The sequence below is a fragment of the Styela clava genome, chromosome 7, assembly GCF_964204865.1.
Source record: "Styela clava chromosome 7, kaStyClav1.hap1.2, whole genome shotgun sequence".
Classification (NCBI taxonomy): domain Eukaryota; kingdom Metazoa; phylum Chordata; class Ascidiacea; order Stolidobranchia; family Styelidae; genus Styela; species Styela clava.
The window spans coordinates 3655270-3677839 of record NC_135256.1 but is presented as its reverse complement, the minus strand read 5'-3'; the positions used below and the strand labels follow the sequence as shown (position 1 = coordinate 3677839).

The following is a 22570-nucleotide window of genomic DNA, read 5'->3' as shown; positions in this document are numbered from 1 at the left end:
AAGGCCTTGCTGAGAGAAAAAAATGACCTATGCGCATTTTCTAACACAGACAGTCCCTAATAGTCCTAATAGAACTAAAATAAGGAAAATCGGAATGAAATTATGCCCTAACCCTAACCTGGTACACACACTACGGGAGTACCCATTTTTGTTACGTCCAACGCTATAACCACCAAACTATTTATTGTAACATTTATACCATCCTTTGCCTGGTATTTGTTTACAAATAGACTTAGTAATAGCAAATACCAAAATAATAAATAATAAAATGAACTTGAATCTAAACACGACCACACTGACAGCGTGTAATGTGCTAACACATTTATAATGAGCCCAGAACCAGATTTTTGTAAGATAAAGGTAGATAATATCAGGGTATGAGGGCAATTCAAAATTTGTAAACATAAATTGGAGATGCTGTTTGCTTCCTAACAAGCAGGGACCGAAGAAAACTAGCGCATAATTTCAGCCTGAGCCAGATTTAGTAAATGGCAATGTGTTTGAAATCGAAAATATATCATTCATAATTTTTAAAAATTGATTTTTGGTAGAAATGGATGGAAGCAAATTGTGCGTTAAAAATTTATTTTGTCCTCTCTGCTGTGTTTGATAGATGGCAAAGTAACCAACTTTTTTTTTTGTGTTTGTTTCAATATTTCAGCATTCGCGCAAATCTTTGAATTGTCCAACTGTGAAGAACCGTAAAATTATGTTTTGTTATAATATTTCCTATCTTTTCGCTTAAATTTATGAACATAGGTGGTCTTGTACTCAAACAAAAATGTCTGTTTATAGAGACAAGATGACAATTGAGATTATGGTTTAGGAGAATATAATTCTGTGGTTAAAGATGGCTATTGATGCTGTTTGAAGTTAGTTCCATCGATGACTTGTTTGATCTAAAATTTGGAATGTTTTTTGAAAAGTAAAATTCATGAATATTCTTGTTATGTATGTGTTGTTGAGTTGGAGTTTAGATAGAGAATGCGTACATGACAGATATTGATAATATTGGGGTACTTGAGATTGTCAAAATGTCAGTTTGCAATTCATGGTTTCCCAACCAGGGAAAATTTTTATTTATTCAGATTATAATTCTGCTTTATATTCGATTGTAGTATTACCAATAGTTTTCAATTAAATAATGTTACTGTAATAAGCATTTGAGCTATTCTAACTATACAGCTCGGCGATGTGTCGCATCGTGCTAAGCGTTAGGAATACGCTCGCCACCGCATCTCTGATTACCCTTCGTGGGATCGCAGGTTCGAATCCCATGCAGGGATGATTATGTGCGAGAGGAATTGCTGGACGCCTCGCCGCCGTAGGGTGGTTCACGTAACATTAACCGCTAGTCGGTTAGGTCGACTCCACCATCAAGTCCATGCTCCTGAAAACAAATACCTGGCTAACTAATCTCATACTCGACCTGGACTGGTAACCGGACGAGAGGTCGTCTTATCGGCTTTCCTCTCCCCCGGGATAAATATGTAAATCCTATCCCATCCTACAAACAGTGGCATATCTAGGTTGTGGTGGCCATGACTCGTGCCATGGGTGCCGTTTGGATAGCGGCACAAAACACAAAAAATTTCAGTTTTAAAATATTTCAATAAAATATTTTCAAATTATAAATAATTAAAACCTTTATTTTTATTTAAATAATACCGTAGAAGTATCTCATTTTTAGCGAAAGCTGTCAATAAACTTTGTTAATCAAAGATATCAGTTTTTGAAAGCATGGACTTGAATATTACCAATCCTAATCCTGTAGGCAACTTAACCACAGTTATAATAGGATATTAACTTATAATTATAAAATTCATGAGATAATCATGAGGTAGAATTACGTAAAATATTGGCAGATGTGCAGATCGGATAATCAGGCACATCCTGCTGAAAATTGATAAATTATGTAACAAGGAGATAAAAATAGCAGTTGAATATCATGTATACTTTTAGGAAAGGCTGTTTGGGTAGTTTATTAGCGCAAGAGTATGATATAGGCCTGACAAACTAAAACAAAATTTTGATGATTTTAGCTAAAAAATAACTAAAGGAACTTGTTGAGATTGTGATTAAATTTAGTTTTAGCACAAAGCTCATTGTTTTTCACTCGTGTAACACTGTAAATATTGTTCATAAAATGTTTTACGCCACACTACATGGCGAAATTTTTTGACTCCTGGTCCAAAAACCTTGCCCCACCCCTGACATAGAAGGAAAAATCTAGAACAATTTTATGAGTTTAAAAGAAAGAGAAAAGACAGAATCGCAAACCAATTCCTAAAAAAATGAAGACAGACAACCCAGATAGAGAAATGTAGTAGAACAGGTGCTTTGACTTTGAAGTACAGACATTCTCAAGGCATAGGGAAAGCATAGAAATTAGCAACCAACACCATAAAGCAAGTTTCCAACCCTTTATGGCTGGTTTATCATGTTCAAGCAAGTCATGCTCAACAAAGTGTGTAAACACCCTGTGAAATAATCTAATCAAGCAATGAAACTAGCAAGAAAGAGATTTTTTTTGTAAATTGGAGAGTAAAATCAGAAAAAGTTAAATGAAAAGTAAAAAAGTTGCGCACAGCATTGCGGCCTCATCCAACTTCCCTGTGGCCCTCTTGGAGCGCCCAGTTGGGAACTGTTGCCCTAAAGCCGTCAACATAACACTCTGTTCAATCTATAACATTAATTGGTTGAATTGAATGGATACATACAGTCATACTCCAGGTTTTCTTGGAAAGGACAGAAGTTGGGACTCCTTGGTGCTCCCGAAGTATGCGAACCAAGATGGCGGACATCGGAATGTAATATGTGTACTAGGTTAGGGTTAGGCCATAATTTTAGGTATAAATACTACGGGAGGCTCTTGGCTAGTCTTCGAACTGATAATAGGACTAAAATACGGAAAATTGGAAAAAAATTATGGCCTAACCCTAACCTGTTACGTTCCGATGTCCGCCATCTTGGTTCGCATACTTCGGGAGCACACCCCAATCGTCATTTGAATGCCCACTCCATAGAGGGCTTTTGGTCTGCTATATAGACAGCAAGTTAGAAATAGGGATGGATATAAGGTCTCAATCACCATTCAAATGCCCTGTTTGTATAGGGCTCTTTGACTGCCGTATTGGCAACAGGTTAGGAATAGATTTAGAATCCCAATTGCCTTTTAAATGTCCCCTCCCCTAGAATGCTATTTGGATTCCATATAGGGACACCAAGTCTATATACCTCCAATGGCCACCACCAAGCGCCAAAAGCTGAAAAAAAACCAAGCAGAGAAAACGAATTTTTTTCAGCCAACTTAGCTTCCTACTATCACCACCAGTAATCTAACCTGTCTCTTAGAATCCCCAGTAATTGCAGATTGCTTCAAAATTTTCAGAGCTGTTCGCTATAAATATAAATAGACAGTTAAGTATGTGATCTTTTATGCAGACTTGTATTGAGCAGGGGTGTGCCAAACTTTTCTGCTGCCTGGGCCAAGTTTCTGATAATGCTGCCCCTTATACTTAACTTCAAAAATAATTTGGGTGATAAACGAAATATGAATGTTGTTATACATGAGAAAAAATAAACTATAAAGATCAAGTTAAAAGTTCTGAAATTTCAAAGTTGCCAGGTTAGACCTTAATATCTAGCGAGTCTGGTTGAAGACCCTAAAACAGGGGTTCCCAAGCTTTTTTCAGGACGACCCCAAAGACAACATTCAAGTGTCCAGTGCGACCCCAGGTCAATATATATATTTTTCATGAAACTTTAGTGCTTCTTTCACTGGACTTTTGAGTTTGGTAATGGGGTGGTATTAAGTAAAATAAGCTAAAACCGAACAGTGATGTCACAATAAGCACCTACATTTTCTATAGTATAAGCATTGAGCGATGACCAAGGGCCTGTTTTACAGTAAGCCATGGTACAAACTGCTAAATTTAACATGGTTTGTCAAATCTTAGATGATTAGAACATCCATCCTCTACCATACCTCAGCGACCCCATGACCTGTTTGCGACCCTACCTCCTAATCACTCCGACCCAATTTGGGGTCGCGACCCCTGGTTTGGGAACCCCTGCCCTAATACATGGGTTCCAAAGAGTATTGAGGATCTAAAAGCAATTTAAGCTTCGAAAAATTGATATTTATGATAGAGAAAACTGCCTTTTTCTTTTTTTTTAAAAGGGAGAAAAGTCCCCCCCCGGTGTATCTATGATTGCAGAAATATATTTACTCTAATGTGCAGCAAGACTCTTGTCTTAGAATTACCTAAATTATTCCATTAGTTTATTACTATGTTATTACTATGTTTTGCTATTTTACTTGAACATTTTGTAAGCTTTCCTCTTCCCAGTATAAAAGTAAATCTTATTTTATTTCAATTTCATTATTTAGTATGCTTTAAATATTTGTTTTAAATTTTACAGTTTTTATTTATTTAAATAAAGCTCGTAAATTGCGCAATATGACCTACAGTGACCTATCATTAAAATCGATACAATTATTAATCACAATGCAAATAATTACAGTGTGATTGTGACACAACAATAAATAATTGTGACATTATAATGCAGTAGTGTAAAAAGGAAAAAAAGCAAAATGAGAGAATGTTTTAAAAACATACTTCAAATAGAATTTTAAATGTTTTTGGACACAATAATATGAGAAAGGGGTAAAGTAACTATTCTTTAATGTTTGTGATATTCCAGCCCTATGTAAATGCTTATATTTTTAAAATACCAAGTATGTTAAAAGTTGATTAATATATAAGCTATTGAAAGGTGAGGTAATAAAAGGGTTAAAAGAAGAAGGTAAGGTGTTGAGAGGGTTAAAAAGACGGGGAATTTTATAGCGATTTAAAACATAGTAGCGTTAATGTAGCTTTATCAATACTAGACTTGCATGTTGTAATAGAATTGGAGTTATGAAGGGTGTCTAAAATATTTCACAAGATAGACAAATCAGCTTTTTTTAAGTGAGCTCTGTGAGATTTTTCCCTGATAAATTGGCGCCACCACATGAACAAAAAGTTTGGGAACTTAGACTAAATAATCAAAATTCTGCCATTTTTCAAAAAAAAAAAAAAAGATTTATTTAAGAAAGATTTTTCCACATAATTTCAATATTTTCAAGTATGTTTTTGTCATCTTTATGTTTCTAATAAAACAATTCGTTTAATTTGGCTTTAACTTGACCTTACATGACAGGTCGTGAGACATTGTGACATTATATTCCCAAAGTCCATGAGGTCAAGTAGTCCAGGTTATTTTCGAATTTGAAGGTTATCAGACATATAATTAACAAATAGCAACATTCCCTGTCAAGACTGATTAGGTCCGAATGTCAAAAAAATTGAATTTTCATGACCCCACTACATCAGCAAAGTTTAATTTAAAAAAAAAAATTTACTTAAAGTAAAGCCACGCACACTAACATAGACTGAAACCAGAGACTCAATCTCTGAGTAAAGTTACTGTAACTACCGTAATTGCTCGTTTTGTAGCCCGGGCCCATATTTTTTTCAACCAACTCACTAACCAGGCCCTTATTCGAACCGGCCCTTATTCAAGCATGGGCGCTTGTTATTTTCGATTGTTACAATAATTAATATATTGTTATTCCCAGTTCTCAAGTATGATTCAAACGAGAATAACGAAAATTTTGACTTTTTCTACGCAGCGCAGGTACAAATCCGCAAAAGAAAAAATCAATATTGATATTGAAACGACGCACTTGGACGTCGCAACGCCTAGTTTGAGAACCATGGTGTTACGTAACGGGCGGCTATTCAAACGGGCCCTTAATCAAGATCAGACGGTAAAACGAGCATATACGGTATATAGATTTGTGGATTATAGAATTATGAGTGTATCACACTCACTCAGACGAAAGTATGGGATGTGGATCTCAGAAAAATGGGGCTGGGATATGAGGATTTTATGGGGTCGGAACCCCCCATTTGCAATGAAAAATAAGCATTTTTCTGTATAATTTTTCTAGTTTGAAAAGATTTCCAGACCTTCAAGACTTTTGAAAATGCCACAGTTCAGCTAGCAGAACCGCACTCTGAAAAGTCTTCACAACGCCGCTGTTACAATTTAGTATGCATTGTTGTTATCACGCATTAATATGTAATATGATATTGATAAGGAGTCATCATGTGGATGGAACCAGACAATTATGAATTAATTATTGATTAGTGTGCCAATACAGCTATATTGCTGGCACGTCTTAGACAGTGTTAATGGGTAAACACTAAACAGATATGCACAGTAAGATATGTGTGTGTCTTTTGTATGACCAACAACAGACTTCTTCAGACAAGCTTACTTATGATGGTTTTACTGTATTTTTACTTGAAGCGCCACTATCTATATTTATTATGTAATAATTTTAGTTATCTTGGTGTTCGCCAGTAATTTTGCTCAAGAGATCAGTATTGTTAGTACAGCACAAATGTAATAACTTGAGCGATATATTAATGTTGCTTGCATGTCTTAGACAGTGTTAATAGATAAACAGATAGACCAGAGTAAATAAGTCAAGAGTCCGGCTGTTTTGAATTTGTGGACAATATAGATATACAAGACTAGAACAGCATGGTATAATATATAGTTTTAGGAGTCTTGCTGCACAATGACACATGCCTAGTATGATCAGACTTCCTCAAACAGTCAAATAATAAGTAAAAATTTGCTTCGGTTATGTCACTACCTCAGGGCAGTTTTCATCATCGTATAAAAATGAACTGCTTCAGTCTTGAGTCAATCTGTATTTAAAAGCGCGGAATTCATAAAGAATTTTTCACAAGAGTCCTGTTGCATACTAACCGCACTGAAAGGGAATTTGTGGGTGATATACTAACTCAGAAATGAAGGAGACTGATCTTTGAGCAAAGTTATAGACGACATCTTATGTGCCACGAGCTACCAAGACTATAAAGAATTAGTAAATACTGACGCAAAACTTCAGGCAGTTCCACTCAACTGGCCTACATAGAGCCTTATTAAGAGACAAACACTTGCTTGTAAAACAAACAAAGGTCATTAGATGTCAAGGTAGCAGACAACAGAAAAGTCCAATTAGTTATAGCAATGATTTATGACATCATAATAATGTGACCTACCAAAAAGTACCAGTCAATGGAATTCCCAAAATATAATTATGACATCACATAACTTGTATTGATTTGGTGGGAATTTATAAAACTATACAAAGATATAGGTTTCGAGACGTCACTGACATATGGACTTGATTGATTTAGTTTAGAAAGCATGTGCTATCTTTGATGCCAAATCTGATAGTATGTTGTTAGAAAGTTGGAACTCCATTATGTTGGCATTACAGGTCAAAGGATAGGATAGGATTTACATATTTATCCCAGCAGAAAGGAAAGGTTTAATCTCATGGTGAACCACGGCCTCTCATCCGGTTACCATGTCGGGTATAGAATTAGTTAGCCATTTATTTGTTTTCGGAAGCATGGACTTGATGTTTGGTTGACAATTTTTTTTTTAAATGCTTTCTTATTAGGGGAAGATAAAATAGGATAAAAGGTGCCATAAGATTTTTATATCAATCATAGATTGTTGCGAATGGAAATGACTTAATTGTATGTTTTGAATGAGTATAGATCTGAGTATTCAGCCCCCCATTCAGGTAGGTTTTCTGGTGGCCACGAGAAAAAAACCTCGTTAGGCATAATTCTCGATGACTGTTTTAATTATGGGTAAATTGATTAAAATTTGTTTAATTATTGGGACTGGAATGCATTTATTCCCTTATATTTGATGGTCGTTTCTTTTATCAAACATGGCACTCAAAACAACTCGTAGAAACCTCTTGAAATCAATATTATGTATTTTTATAGAAGAACAAGGGGATCACAGATCAAATTTCAAGATTCAAGAAATATATATTTAACTTCAGGCAAATAGAGTAAGCATACTTACTTCAACCAAGCAACCCACTACATTCTAAGATCATAAGAGAGAGGCTTAAATCTAACTTTGTTTGCTTTTTCAGAGCCTGGTGCATATAGTTTAAAGTATTATTAACATTGTTATTGTGACATCATAAAACATATATTGTCATCCTCATAAAGGAATATCACAATCAACAATATTAAATATTGAAAGATCAAAAAGGTAAGAAATTTTTTGTGCAAATTGTCTCGTTCAGAGCAAAATTAGTAATATTAGAATAAAAAAAACATTTATTTTTTTAATTTAAAACTCCAAAATTTTTGATTATTAAGTATTATTCCATGGGATGTTTTAAAAATATGCTTTGGTGGAAAATCTTGAATTGAGTAATGCAATTTTAAATTAAATTAGTTGGAAACGTGTTTTTCATTTTGAATTTTAATATTCACATAAATCTCAATCATAAATATTTCAAATTTTCGATTTTTAATTTATTTCGAGAATGTATATACAGTCATAAATAAATCTAATTTGAAACAAAAATAATATTAACCATCGTGCTCTACATTAGAGTGCAGTTAGTCAGTTAACATGAGTGGGTTATGGGCCGGTCTTGCATTTTAATACTTATGTATTGATAAATGTTCAAGCATTTGGGGACTCCCGCGCTTTTGAGTGCATTACGGGCGAGTTTCTATTTTTAACTAATAGGCAGTGTTCAAATTATTTTCATGAGAAAGGCGTCTTTTTGTTTTAAATCCTTATATTCACACAATTAACAAACTTTGAAATATATTTCAGATAAAACACCACCATGGGAGATGTCTTCCAAGAGAAGGCAGACAGGGATCTGTTCTTTAGCTCATTTGGAGCGGATATTGGGTCTAGACTTGATCAACTTAGATTTGAATTTGAAGCAATAGAAAATGGGGTAAGTTGAGTGAATTAGGTGAATATTTTGCTTTTTATATTTTCATGAAGATATTTATTTTGAACGTCAAACTAAACATGGACATGCAAGGACTAACTGAATGAGAGATTTGACCTGTGAAACAGAAGTACTAAACAAGATAAGATATTTCCTAATAGAGTGTCAAAGCTTGGGGGAATTGTGATATTGCACCTCATACATACAGAAGTAGCAGAAATATTAGCAATAAATAGATGATAACAGAAACATATTATATCAGCTCAATATCTAAAAAATGTTACTCCAGAATGTATTGAGAATAGTAAATCATTTTTGGTTTTGGCAACCTCTGCTGGATTTTTATTTTAAATCCTATTATATACAAGACATCAATTTTTCCATAGCATAGGTTACATTCAGAATGTAAAGAGTGTCTAAGAAAATCTGCTCGATTTATAATATGAACAATTAAAAATTTCGCCTGATTTTATAGTGATAACAATCATAAATTTAAATAAATTTTATTGGATGATATATGAGAACTACAAGTACAGTAAGAACTATTAATAAACTTCAATTGTTATTGCTATAAATTCGAGCAAAATTTTTCGGACACCCAGTATTGAAAGCAGAAAAGAGAAAAGCATTTATTTAGTCATCTCTGCAAGATTTTTAAATGAAATTTTTCTGCAGCGTAGCTATTGATCTGCGCATTATTGATTAATCTATTAAAAAAATTACATTATATGATTATTGAGGATTGAACAAATCATGCTTTAATTCACGTCAATTTCCAAATATAGAAATAAATCCAAGAAAATAGGTCTAAAGACCATGAAAATGTCATTAAATGAATGATGAATGACAATATGGCTTGAAATGTAGTAATTCACAGGAATAAGTATTGCAAATGCCATGAATTGTATATTTTGTATTACACTATGATATTAGAATTGGTATTTTCTCATTAATAGTAATCATGAGTTTATTTTTCCTTGTGTTTAAAATTGGCATAGTCAATACAGACTCTAGAACAAAACAAAAAATGGCACACACAAATTAAAGCAAATATAAAAAATTGCACTTCAAGGTGAAAGAAAACGCCGAAACCAATACTGGCCAAAAAGTACCTAATAATTATTCTGCATATATTCTGAAATAATAATTGTAGATATGAATATTTTTTGATATCTCATACTGAAAATAATATTTTTCAATATATTCGGAATAGTGTATTATTTGGTTTCCATTCTTCCTGAACGAGAACATATGACCCTTCTCTCAAAAAATTTAAAGTTATATTTCTTAAAAACTAAAATTTTTTATTTTTTATTTGTACAGACAATACTAGAAGAACCTGAAACTGAAATTCAACAAACAGAAAAAAAAGACACGATAGATGAGGCAACAGATGGAATTACACTGGAAACCAAAGTGCAAGGAGAAGTGGAAAAGAATTCTTCAAATGGTAAGTTAATCTCTTTTTCATATCATTTATTTACCAAATTGGATGCCTGTATATCAGGGGGGGGGGGAGTGGGGCCAATTTTGCCCATTTAGACTGGCGGGCAAGGTGAACAATATTTACTGTGTTACAAAAGCAATAATTCAAAACAATAAGCTTCGTGCTAGAACTATATTTAATTGCAATTTCAACAAATTCCTTGATCTAATTGTTAGCTTAAACATCGGAATTTGGTTTTAGTTTGGTTGGCAGCATCAGGCGGGCCAAAGTGAAGTACTCAACGAGCCCGATTTGGCCCCCGGGCTGTAGTTTGCCCATGTCAGCTGTATATTGTACTATTGAATCATGTGGAATAGTCATTACCTATCGATTTTAATCGGTAATTATGTTGATAGGTATTTGACTGTCTGTTTGTTTGTCTGTTCTGTCTGTTAGATGCACGCGATATCTCACGAAAGCGAGATTGAATCTGCTCCAGATTTTGCATGTGCATTCATCATATGTCGAACCGGAAGCCTATTGATTTTGGATGAATTATGTCGTATAATTAGCAAGTTATTAATTAATTAGTGATGGGACACAAGGTGTCACTATGGAGTAAGAGCGCTGTTTTGGGGGACCCCCTAACTTTCGATCGATAAGTCTTCGGTCTCTGACTGATATTCTCGTTTTTATTCTTGCTACAAGATCCTCACATTATAAGCATACGGAATGGCGCTCAGGAAGTATTTGTACCAAGATGACGCACAACCTGAATAACCCTAACCTGGTACACATACTATATTCAGGTTGTGCGCCATCTTGGTACGAATACTTCGGGAGCACCTACGGATCCACCAGTGCATAAGGATGAGTAGTTTGTTTAACAGAAACCCAATTACTAACTAATAAGTATTTTATTTCTACACAGACTCAAGTCCAACTAAAGAGCCAAAAGAAAGATCCCGAATGTATTCAATGACAATACAGAGAGCTTTCTCAACTGTCAGTTTAATGACAAATTTCAAGGTAAAAATTCTGAGTGGTTAATCATATTTTCAGCTCGCAACGCTGCTATTATTGAAAATTGGGAGTTGAATTAGATCTAAATTTCAGAGTTTCAAAATATAAGAAAATACTGGAGATTACATTCACTTTTTTTTATTTACATTTTAGTCTATAGAAACTAAAAAAAAAAAATTCGATAATTTTTTATAAGACATATTTATATACATTTTGTCCCAAACATGGCTCTGCACAAGCAGCCCCTGCCACTGTAAAGCATTACTATAGTTTGAAAGGACCGAAATCTTTTTGGCTTGGTATTGCATACCCAATTTATTACACAATGGGTGAGGTGGTTAGAATGGGATTTGAAATATTAATTTAATAAAAACGAAAGCTTTGCTACACAAGAGTCTTGTTTTAGATACGCAAACAAAAAAAAAATTTTGAATTACAAAATTTCCTATTAATTCATTTTCAAAGTGTCAAATATCATAAATAATAAATAGGTTATCATCTGTAAACTGCGGAATAATTGCCTATTAATATTCATGCGATATATCCCGTACTCAATTGCTAAACGATGTCGCTTAAATTCATTTTCAATAATATATGGAAAGTATGAATAATGCTGGCTTACCTAATGCCCCATTTAGAGATAAGTATGCAAAATTTTGGGTGGAATTTCATTTTATGGACATTGGTAATTACTGTTTTTTCATAAAAAAGACTTTTTTGCCTTTTTATAGATATTTTACAGCACTTAGCCACTTACATTCGAGTATCAGGCTATGACTATTTCTTCAACAGACAATTTTGTTGAAAAAAATGGCTTATAGGCAGTGGTGGGATTCAGCCGGTTCGCACCGGTTCTATAGAACCGTATTACGAAATTTTATGAGATTAGCGAACCGGTTAGCATTATTGGTTACTGTCAATGTTTTGTTTGTAATAGAACCGGCTGAAAATATGACTTTTGTGAAAGAACCGGCTGACAAAAAATTTGAATCCCATCACTGCTTATAGGTATCTAATAAAAAAATCCATTGTGAACACTTTAGAAGGGTATAATATTGAATATTAATAATCTTTTAGTCAAGCTTCTGGAAAAACAGACGTGGCAAAAATGACAAAAAGTCATCGCCAGATTCTAATGGTAGAACAAGGCGATCTTCAACATCCTCGACACCCGAAAAGAACAATAACAGAGAGGTCCCGATCATCAAGGTTAATGGAGGAGAATCAGAAGGGAGACAAACAATATACTCAACAGTAAGTCAAATTCTAACCAGGGACACAGTTTACTCAAAGCATGTGGTTTATCCAACAATTAGGTCAATGAATATGAAACAAATAACTAGTAAACTATGCACATACCCAACATGAACTGGTAAGAGAATTGCTGGATTCCTCGCCGTCGTATGGTGGTTCACATAACCACTGGTCGGTTACGGCTTCCTCCAACATCAAGTTCATGCTTCCGAAAACAAATAACTGGCTAACTAATTTCATACCCGACCTGGACGGGTAACCGGATGAGAGGCCGTGGTTCATCATATGATTCCGTTGTATTATCGGCTTTTCCCTCTCCCGGGATAATATGTAAATCCTATCTGATGTATAAGCTTTCTTGTTGGCTTTTCTCTCTCAGGGATATATTTGAAAATTATAATACTATTGGGTTAACATGTAACACATCTTACACAGGTACCAAGACCAGGCAAAATGGTGAAAAGAAGTAAGACAATGTCACCATCAAAATCTCAACCAATTGACGAGTTACCTAATGAACTGGAGACATTAGAACGAAGCGAATCCGGGAATGTTTTTGTCCCTCCGGTGGTCGTCGATGGGCAATTAGTGTATGACTACCAGTATGCGTCTCCGCGGGATGGTTCCCCAGTACAGAAGTCACCGCAGTATACAGGAGCGAAGTTGCGACGTCGTAACTCGCTCTCACGTTTCTTACGCTTGAGGAAAAGTCCGCATAAATCGCCAAAGAAAGAGAAAAAAAACACGACCCCGATCAAACAACTTTACGAAAAGACTGTCCTAACAGCAAGCACTGAAGGCCTTGACGTAGCCGGGGTGAAAGCGGACAACACTCCTACTAAAAACACTACTGAAAAAGGTGTCAATGGCACAGCTAAGGGTGACATAAAAGACACGCCACCATTGGCAAACGGTGCCACAAAATCGGCACCTGCCACGCCAGTCAAAGCAACTTAATTTACTATATTGTATAATACAGACAAGACTGGCTTCTGTATCAGTGCTTCAGCTTCGAGAGACAAGCACAAAGGCACTAAAAAGTTAAAATAACGGTTCCATACTTTGAATATCAATATCGATACTTATCCGCCATATAGGGTGTCCATAAAGACCCTTAACAATTTCAATTTTGTTATGAAGTCAGTTCTCAATATATCCCAACCAGGTTTGTTGTTATTCAATCAGTAATTGTTCAAGTATTTTTACTTCTTTTAATACATCTGTGAGGGCCAAAACAATGTATGGTATCGAAAAATGCCCTTTCTAATTTTGAAAATTTTAAGACTTTATGGACACCCTATATATTAAGAACTTTGAATCACACTTTGTGCTTCATTTCACAAAGCTAGACTTTCATTGAAACAAGTGTGAGATATTTACTTGGCTTTCTTGTTCAGAGAAAAAAACTGTCTAAATAGCTTTTACTGAATGAACTCAATTCAACTCCCCATAATAAAGACAGAAACAAAATAAATTCTCCCTTGGGAACTAAGAGATGACATTTGAACTTGAAGAAGACAACTGGCGTTAGGCATTGTTATGCGATAATTAAGATAGTGATGTCACACTAGAGTTCATAAATACTAGATAAGTGGGAATTACCCTATGCCAAGTATGAACCGTGGTTAATATCAGATATCGTGAAATTGATGAAAATAAAATTACAGAACCACAACCTACTGTGGGGAGACATCAAAACAGATGGTGTGAGAATATGGATGTTGAAATTCACTTCCGACAAAATTGAGTGTTCCCTTTTGAAATTTTTTTCCATGCCACTTTGAACATAAGCAGTTGGTTTGAACTACAGTAATAAAATTACTTAATTATGTTTAGATTTACCGAAAAATGTGACAGGTTACATTTTACTGTGGGTGCATAGTTTACCATCCCAATATCAATATTAACTGAAAGAGTTTATATGACAATGTTTATGAGACTGTATGAATGTTTGAGAATGGAAATATTTAACATTGACTGGTTGATTTCATAGAATGGTTTTAAAAGATTGTTCTGGGTATGATTACTAAACTAAGATAGAATATAGCGAAGGAAGAAACAAGAAAAAACTGTTTTAACAAAAAGAATGTATTTTTTATATGTTCTTTATCTTGAGACCCCAGAATGAGTTGAAACAACTACCGTATATACTATTGATTTGGTTTCTGTTAGACCAGTGGTTCCCGAACCTCGACCGCAGACCATTACGGCTAGTGTAATGAATTATTAGAGTCCGCCAAATTTAATTAAAATAGTTATCACTTCATCTTTTTTTATTTTGCTTCCTAAACACCGTCAATTGTTAGGTCATTATCACGGTTTAACATGTATATATTCGTAACAATTCAATTATAACGGTATGGGCCACTTGCGTTTCCCTCTCACAGCCCGCAAATAACCTTCCGCCTCTAATTTTGGCACCCGGTCAATGTAGCAAAAATGAAAATGACTGTTCTAAGTGATTCAAAGTTTTGTCTAATGTTCCCTGAGTAAGATGAAACGTGTGATTCATTCTTGTTACAGTACATGCAGATCCGTTAACGCAAAAGCAGAGAGAAAGGAATATGCACGATCCTTTAATCTACATCTAACTATAGGCCTAGTAATAATAAAAGTAGCAAATCTTTACATTGAATATGTTCACCAATCAATTTGTTCAAACTCTATTCCTTGTATTTCTAATTGTAAAGAACTTTTTAAATAAAATAACATAAAGATAAGTGTTGTTTTGAATTCACAGGATATTCTATAGTCAGGTGGTCGAAGAGGATAAAAAGGTAAAATTATGCCTGCTAGGGTAAGGCAATGTGAGATAACAATAATTCGCTGCAAAATTTCGAAAGGAGGCGGGTAAAAAAACTGTGATATTTTATTTCACATTTCATGTTCACCGGTATTACTTCACAAATAAATCTATGAGTATCTAAGATACTGGGCTTTATTTCACCTAAACATTAGCAACCTCTTAAAGCAGTTCACAATGAAATGATGGAACACCAACGAAACATGACTCGGATAAAAGCATGCCAAGTACGACTCAGCAGATAAATTACTGTTGCCAGTAAACAGTTGGAGTTAAGAATACCAAAATATGCAATACAAATTATATAAATTACCACAGTTCTCAATCTACGAGAAGAGCAGAATATCAGTCCTTGCCTAGAAATAAATTCTTTTCTGCTGATGTTTATAAAACTTGACACAAATGGTCAAACAGGGGTTAACGTGTTAATAAACAGTAAAATTATATCCAGTAGTATTATGCTAATGGTCTCAAACTGTGGGCAGCAAAGCACAAGTAAGTCATAAAATAATTGGAGCATGCCTGTATACATTACCCCAACGTAACATCAATCTACAAATATGGACCATATTTCACTGAAACTTCTCCAATGAATAAATCAAAATTATCCCGAGTCAATTATCTCTGCCATCTGGCTTAGTCTAGCTAAATCCCGAGTTAGTAGAGTCACCTCAAAATGATGCAATGTCCTACCAATATTAAGATAGTGATAGTGATAAAGTGATAGTGATAAAGAATCTTATCTGTGAGACTTCCCCCCTATTATACCAAATTAAATTACCTTATCAAAATAGAAGTCTTAATCACATCAACAAAAAAACATTATTGCCAAATTGTCCTCAATCATGAAGCAATCTTTTAACAAGAGAGTAATCATGGTTTTAAATGTCTTCGCAATCGCAAATAAAGCATTGATAACACATTAAGAAAATAGAAATCTTGAATCCCTGAACCTCTACAACAGGGGTTCCCAAACTTTATTGGCCACGGGCCAAAACTTGAATCGGAGGGATGTTCGCAGCGCCTGAAAGCGCGTGACATGTCTAAGCTCTTATGGTTCATAACTGAATTACTGCCCTATGTCATCATAATACCGGTACGAATATTTGAGATAATGCTTTAATTGAATTGTTACGATAAAAACACGTGCTTAAAGTGTGATAATGGCGTAACACTTGGCGCTATCTAGAATGAAAAAAGGTGAAGCAAAATCTGTTGCACTAACTTGCACACTATTTCACTCAAGCTCGGCGGGCCATTTTGAATCGTTACGCGGGCCGGATTTGGCCCCCGGGCCGCGGTTTGGGAACCCCTGCTCTACAAGATATCTATATCATTCATTCCCTACCTATCAAGAATACTATGATACTTCCTTTACTAAACAACAAACTTTCACTATCAAAAAGAACCCATGCTATGCCGCCATCACTCATATCCACCGCATTAACCGGTACTCCTGAAGTATGCGCACCAAGATGTTGCATAACCTGAACCCTAACCTGGTACACAACCTGAGTTCAGGTTGTGCGCCATCTTGGTGCGCATACTTCAGGAGGTCCCATATCAACCACACATTAGCCCTATTAAAAAAAAAAACAAAGCCCCACACTAAAATGGGACCCCCTTTTAAGACAACTATGGGCTACTCCGTAAAACAACGACAAACCCATCCATCGCCTAAAAACACACCCCCACCTGTTAAAAATACTATGGTAATTTCATTCATACAACAACTTTTTTCAAAGCAGCCATGTTCTATCAATAAATCCCCCCCCCCCACAATAAAAAATAAATTCGAAACCTCATACCTGCATTCCCTTATCACTCTGAGCATAGGCGTTGATAACAGATAATGAATTCTGAAATCTTGAATTCCCGATTCCGACTTCTTCACTGATAAGCTGGGATACTGCTTTGATCATCTAAAAAGTGTGATAAGAACTGATAACCACAGATAAGAGTTTTCAGTTAAAAAATGGTGCATTATGATTCATGTTGGCAACATGCTTGCAATTGCATTGAAAATAAGTCTGTAAATTTGCATGTTTGAATATGTCAAGGAAATAAGTTGATATCAGCAGAAGGATATGATAACAGTTGATGAATTAGATTAGATATAGGAACACCTATTGTACAACACTGATAATAACCTTGCGATGATTTGTGGATTTAAATCCTGCGAAACCAGGCAGAGTTATTATTAGTGCTGCTCAGAGTTAGAACATTGTTAGAAGCTGACATTTGTGAGAATAGTAGACTCGGGTGGGAACAATGAAATTGAAAATCTGATGAGAATACTTGAATTAACCAGATGATGAAACAATCAAATTGGAAAATAGACGAGAATATCGGTCAGAGACCGAAGACTTATCGATCGAAAGTTAGGGGATCCCCCAAAACAGAAACTGCGGTTTCGATTCGAAAAATTCTGCAAACCCGAACTGGATTGTTTTGATTAGTTTTCAGCCAATATCAGAAATGTAGGAAACAATAGCCAACTCCCCAGGTCGTCGAAATACTACTCGAGGAAATACTTTTATGAAGAATTCTGCAAATCCGAACTGGATTGTTTCGATTAGTTTCCAGCCAATAGCCTATTTCTGTATTTACCAATCCTATAGTTTGTGTTAAATACAACGGCGCTAACCCAGGTTGCGACGGCTATTCAAACACAGCCTAGCGATATTTTGGTGAGGAATTCTGCAACCCCGAACCTGATTTAGGGATATGGACATTGCTTAAACTTTAAGGAGTAATTATAAGTAACGAGATACGATCTCGCGGCGTGTATCCTTCGCTCTGACTCAATAGTGTGGAAAATTTCTCGAAGGAAACTTGCGCATCGCGACGACGTCAAAGTTACAAGAGAGATATAGACAAGGCTCAAAGATTAATCACGAGATACGATCTAGCGGTGTGTATCCTTCGCTCTGACTCACTAGCGTGAAAACTTGCGCATCTGATACGCACACACACATTCAGCGTGTCTCGAAAATCTCTCGATTTGTGAAAATCCAGATCTTTTCATCACTAATTAATTAATAACTCGCTAATTATACGACATAATTCATCCAAAATCAATAGGCTTCTGGTCCGAGATATGATGAATGCACATGCAAAATTTGGAGCAGATTCAACCACGCCTTCGTGAGATATCGCGTGCATCTAACAGACAGACATACATACATACAGACATACATACAGACAAATACCTATCAATATACTTACCGATCTTAAGATCGATAAGTAATAAGGAAAACTGGGATTGAGAATATGATAGGAACATTATAATTGAGAAAAGAGGAGAATGCAGAACACAGTTTGAGAAACGCTGCTTTGGTATTTATTCGAGATACTAGTTACTTATCGATCTTAAGATCGGTAAGTATGTTGATAGGTATTTGTCTGTTTGTTTGTTTGTCCGTTAGATACACGCGATATCTCACGAAAGCGAGGATGAATCCGCTCCAAATTTTGCATATGCATTCATCATATCTCGGATCAGAAGCCTATTGATTTTGAATGGATTTTGTCGTATAATTAGCAAGTTATTAACTAATTAGTGATGGGACACAAGGTGTCACTGTGGAGTAAGAGCGCTGTTTTGGGGGATCCCCTAAGTCTTCGGTCTCTGACCGATATTCTCGTTTATACAGTTTAGGCGATCTTTGAATCTCTAGGCATATCTTATCTATACAAAGCATACCTGAAGATGGGATCTCACAAAATTTCTCCCCGAAAACTCAAAATTTGTCCTCATGAGAAGATATAGTAGTGCACACGCTTCTGATCGAGTACTTGCAAGACGAGAATTACAACACTTGAGGGCGTAGTAGATCAACGAAGCGCAAAGATCGGCTTTACCACGAAAAAGAGCAGGTTGAAACTGAAAAAAAAATAAAAGATGAATTTGGTAATTCTGTTACTTTTATCATAGTATATTCCAGGGGCACAGACAAGGAGAGTTTGGGGATCGCAACACCCCTTCGCAGCCAGGGATGGTTTAGGGGTTAGAACCCCCCAGTACAGCGGTTCCCAAACTATGGGTCGCGACCCACTGGTGGGTCGCAAAAGGAATTTTAGTGGGTCATGAAAAAATGTAGAAAGCTTTGAATAATTATACTGGTTATTAGGATCGGTGGCGACTTGAATACGTGAATCTTCAAAAAAACAAAAAAAATTGAATTTAAATTCTAATCTGTGAAAGTTTCTTTTTACGATCTTCTCAAAAGAACAGAAATTTGCTACACAAGGAATGACCATGTGGCTTTTTTATACATAGCAGTTTTGTACACTGTACAGCACTTCTTACCGTGTTTCCCCAAAATTTAGATTTTATTAATTTATGTTAAATGGGTCGCCATAAGCTGTGGTAATAAATAGTGGGTCCCAACTTCATAAAGTTTGGGAACCACTGCCCTAATAGATTCCAGGGATGGTTTGGGGGTCAGGGGTAAGAACCCCAAGATTCTTGAAATCCGACGTTTCCTGGCTGGGCCCACCGGCTAGCTGTTACAACCTTAATTGGCAAATGGAAATTCCAGAACTCCTTCTTTGACAGTCAAACTTGGCGATATTGGAAATGAATAAATAAAAGATCTTTACCTTACACATGAAGAGTCTCAGTGATGCAAAAGCATGTTTCAATACGTATTCTGATTGGCTGATTTGCAGGAAGAGAAGAAACACTGAAGATAGTCTCTGCATGAGTGGGTTGTCTCCTTCTTTGTTTTGGAGATATTTCTAAAAAAGGGAAAACTATAACTTCAAAACGGATGCAGTGTTAACTGTATCTTTATTGTATTTCTGGAAACTTTTTCCAGATGGCTGAGCATGACCTGTGATGTCATCAGTCACAGATGACTGATCATGACCAACCAGCTGCGAAGGTGAAGTGGCCATAAGCTCACTGTATTTGAGGGATAATTCCCGTTGGTGCGTCTTTGGGGGTTACTCCGGTTATGTTTGTGTACATTTTTTGATTATACGTTTGCACGTTGAGTTAACATGGGGAACATAGGAACTGACAAATGTATGGGGGCACTGAAATTAACTAGAGAATAATAGAATTAAAAATATGGTGAAAACACTAGAATCAACAAATTAAAGAGAATACTGAACTGACTAACTAACTAATGGGGTACTCCCAAAGTATGTGAACCAAGATGGCGGTCACTAGTACGTAGTATGTGTACCAGGTTGGGGTTGGGCCATTATTTCAGGTACAAATACTACATGAGTCACTTGGATAGTTCCCGAACTCGTAAAATACCCAAAATAAGGAAAATCGGAATAAAATCGTGGCCTAACCCTAACCTGGTACACATACTACATACTGGTGACCACCATCTTGATTCACATATTACGAGAGTACCCTAATGGAAACATTGAAATTGGAAAAAAGTGAAGAAAAAAACTAGGATTAAGAAACGAGGAGAAACACTGGAATTAAGAATAGGATGAAAAAACTATAACATGTAAACGAGAATATCGGTTGGAAACCGAAGACTTATCGATCGATAGTTAGGGGATCCCCCAAAACAGAAACTGCAGTTTCGATTCATCCGCTCTTGTAACTTGCGCACTGCGCATCGACACACACACTCGGCGGGTTTCAAAATTCTCTCGCTTTACAAAAATCTAGATCACTATATCAATAATTGATTGATAACTCGCTAATTATACGACATAATTCGCCCAAAATCAATAGGCTACTGGTCCGAGATAAGATGAATGCACATGCAAAATCTGGAGCAGATTCAATCTCGCTTTCGTGAGATATCGCGTGCATCTAACAGACAGACATACATACAGACATACAGACAAATACCTATCAATATACTTACCGATCTTAAGATCAATAAGTAATAAGAAGGGAAACATAGGAATTGAGAATATCGTATAAACACTAAATTGACATTACTCACGTAGTATGTGAACCATGATGGCGGACACCAGAACATAGTATGTGTACCAGGTTAGAGTTAGGTCATGATTTTATTCCAATTTTCCTCATTTTAGTTCTATAACGAGTTAGGGGACTAGCCAAGTGACTCATGCCGTATTTGTACCTGAAATTATGGCCTAACCTTAACCTGGTACACATACTACGTTCCGGTGTCCGCCTTTCTGGTGCACATACTACTGAAGCGCCCTCATTGAGAATATAAGACAGGGAACACCAGAAAAAAGAATTTAATGGAGAATTCCATGCTTAACCAACTATGAATATTTTGAGCCAAACTTTTACTGGCGCTCCAGAAGTTTGTGCACCAAGATGGCGCACAACCTGGAAAACCCCAACCTGTTACACATACTATGTTCAGGTTGTGCGCCATCTTGGTGCACATACTTCGGGAGAACCCCTTTATTTGCACCCAATTATCCCAAACTTCCATCATATAATATTGAATTCAAATTAAATAAGCTTTCTTTACCTTGAAATGTCGAGTGAAGTCTCCCAATACATCCAGGATAATCATTCCAACTTCTGAAGCCAGATTGGCCTCCAACATTGAATTATGAGCTGCGTCTTGTTCATCTATGAGTCGACCAGATTCTGTGAGATGAATTTTATATTTTGTTCAGTGAGCATGATGGCCAAATGGGTTGCGATGAAAAAAGTTTGAAGAACGTTGCTTTAATCATCGCATCAACTTTCACCCTCTCAGTCATAAGGATTCATTATTTACGTATCATCCACGTTTCATTCACCAAATTATCTGTTATTCTTAGTTTATTGATAGCTATTTTATTTTTGAGGTGGGACGTGGGTCTTGATAAATTTTAAAAAAATGGCGCGGTGAGAATCACTGGTTTTGTTCAATAGGGGCTGAGAAAAGCAATTTTTCTAACCAAACCACGAAAATTTAAGATCCATATGTACACTTTTACATAAAATGAATAAAACAATACTTACGTGCAACCATTGGCTCAGCCAGAATACTGATATGCTTATACTGGTGCGAAGTCCCAGGCCGGATTCTGGCTGGCATCGTCAACGCTTTGCTAGATTTTTTAGAAACAGAACCAAATCTGAAAAAAGAAGTGTTTATTAATCTTAAAAAATTAATGTTTTTATGCCGTTCTTTTATTTTACCCATATCTATGTGGGTTGTTGAACTTAAACAAAATTTAGATAAAAAGCTGTCGCCATATTGTGTATGTGTGTGTATGAATTAACACAGAGTTGTCGCTAGAAAAACAGAAAATT

The 22570-nt window shown here is 35.8% G+C and overlaps 2 protein-coding genes across 11 annotated transcripts in view; one reads left to right on the top strand and one right to left on the bottom strand.

Annotated features, from left to right (window-relative positions):
* Positions 1 to 22570, bottom strand: part of LOC120327821 (dedicator of cytokinesis protein 9-like) — a 183424-nt gene that overhangs the window by 44992 nt on the left and 115862 nt on the right. For 7 of the 10 annotated variants that reach the window (XM_078114619.1, XM_078114626.1, XM_078114622.1 and 4 more), the window contains 6 exons: positions 22277 to 22392; positions 21795 to 21916; positions 19963 to 20100; positions 19064 to 19243; positions 17166 to 17279; positions 3344 to 3400 (listed from right to left, as the gene is read on the bottom strand). In XM_078114619.1, coding sequence (XP_077970745.1) covers positions 3344 to 3400; positions 17166 to 17279; positions 19064 to 19243; positions 19963 to 20100; positions 21795 to 21916; positions 22277 to 22392 — 727 coding nt within the window. The remainder of the gene's footprint in view (positions 1 to 3343; positions 3401 to 17165; positions 17280 to 19063; positions 19244 to 19962; positions 20101 to 21794; positions 21917 to 22276; positions 22393 to 22570) is intronic. The other 3 variants (XM_078114624.1, XM_078114628.1, XM_078114621.1) reach the window with 2 other exon arrangements.
* On the top strand, positions 8000 to 15274 carry LOC120327984 (uncharacterized). The gene is made up of 6 exons (XM_039394357.2): positions 8000 to 8145; positions 8725 to 8854; positions 10175 to 10301; positions 11209 to 11306; positions 12378 to 12554; positions 12990 to 15274. Exons 2-6 carry the CDS (start codon positions 8738 to 8740, stop codon positions 13509 to 13511), a joined length of 1041 nt encoding a protein of 346 aa, XP_039250291.2. The 5' UTR covers positions 8000 to 8145; positions 8725 to 8737; the 3' UTR covers positions 13512 to 15274.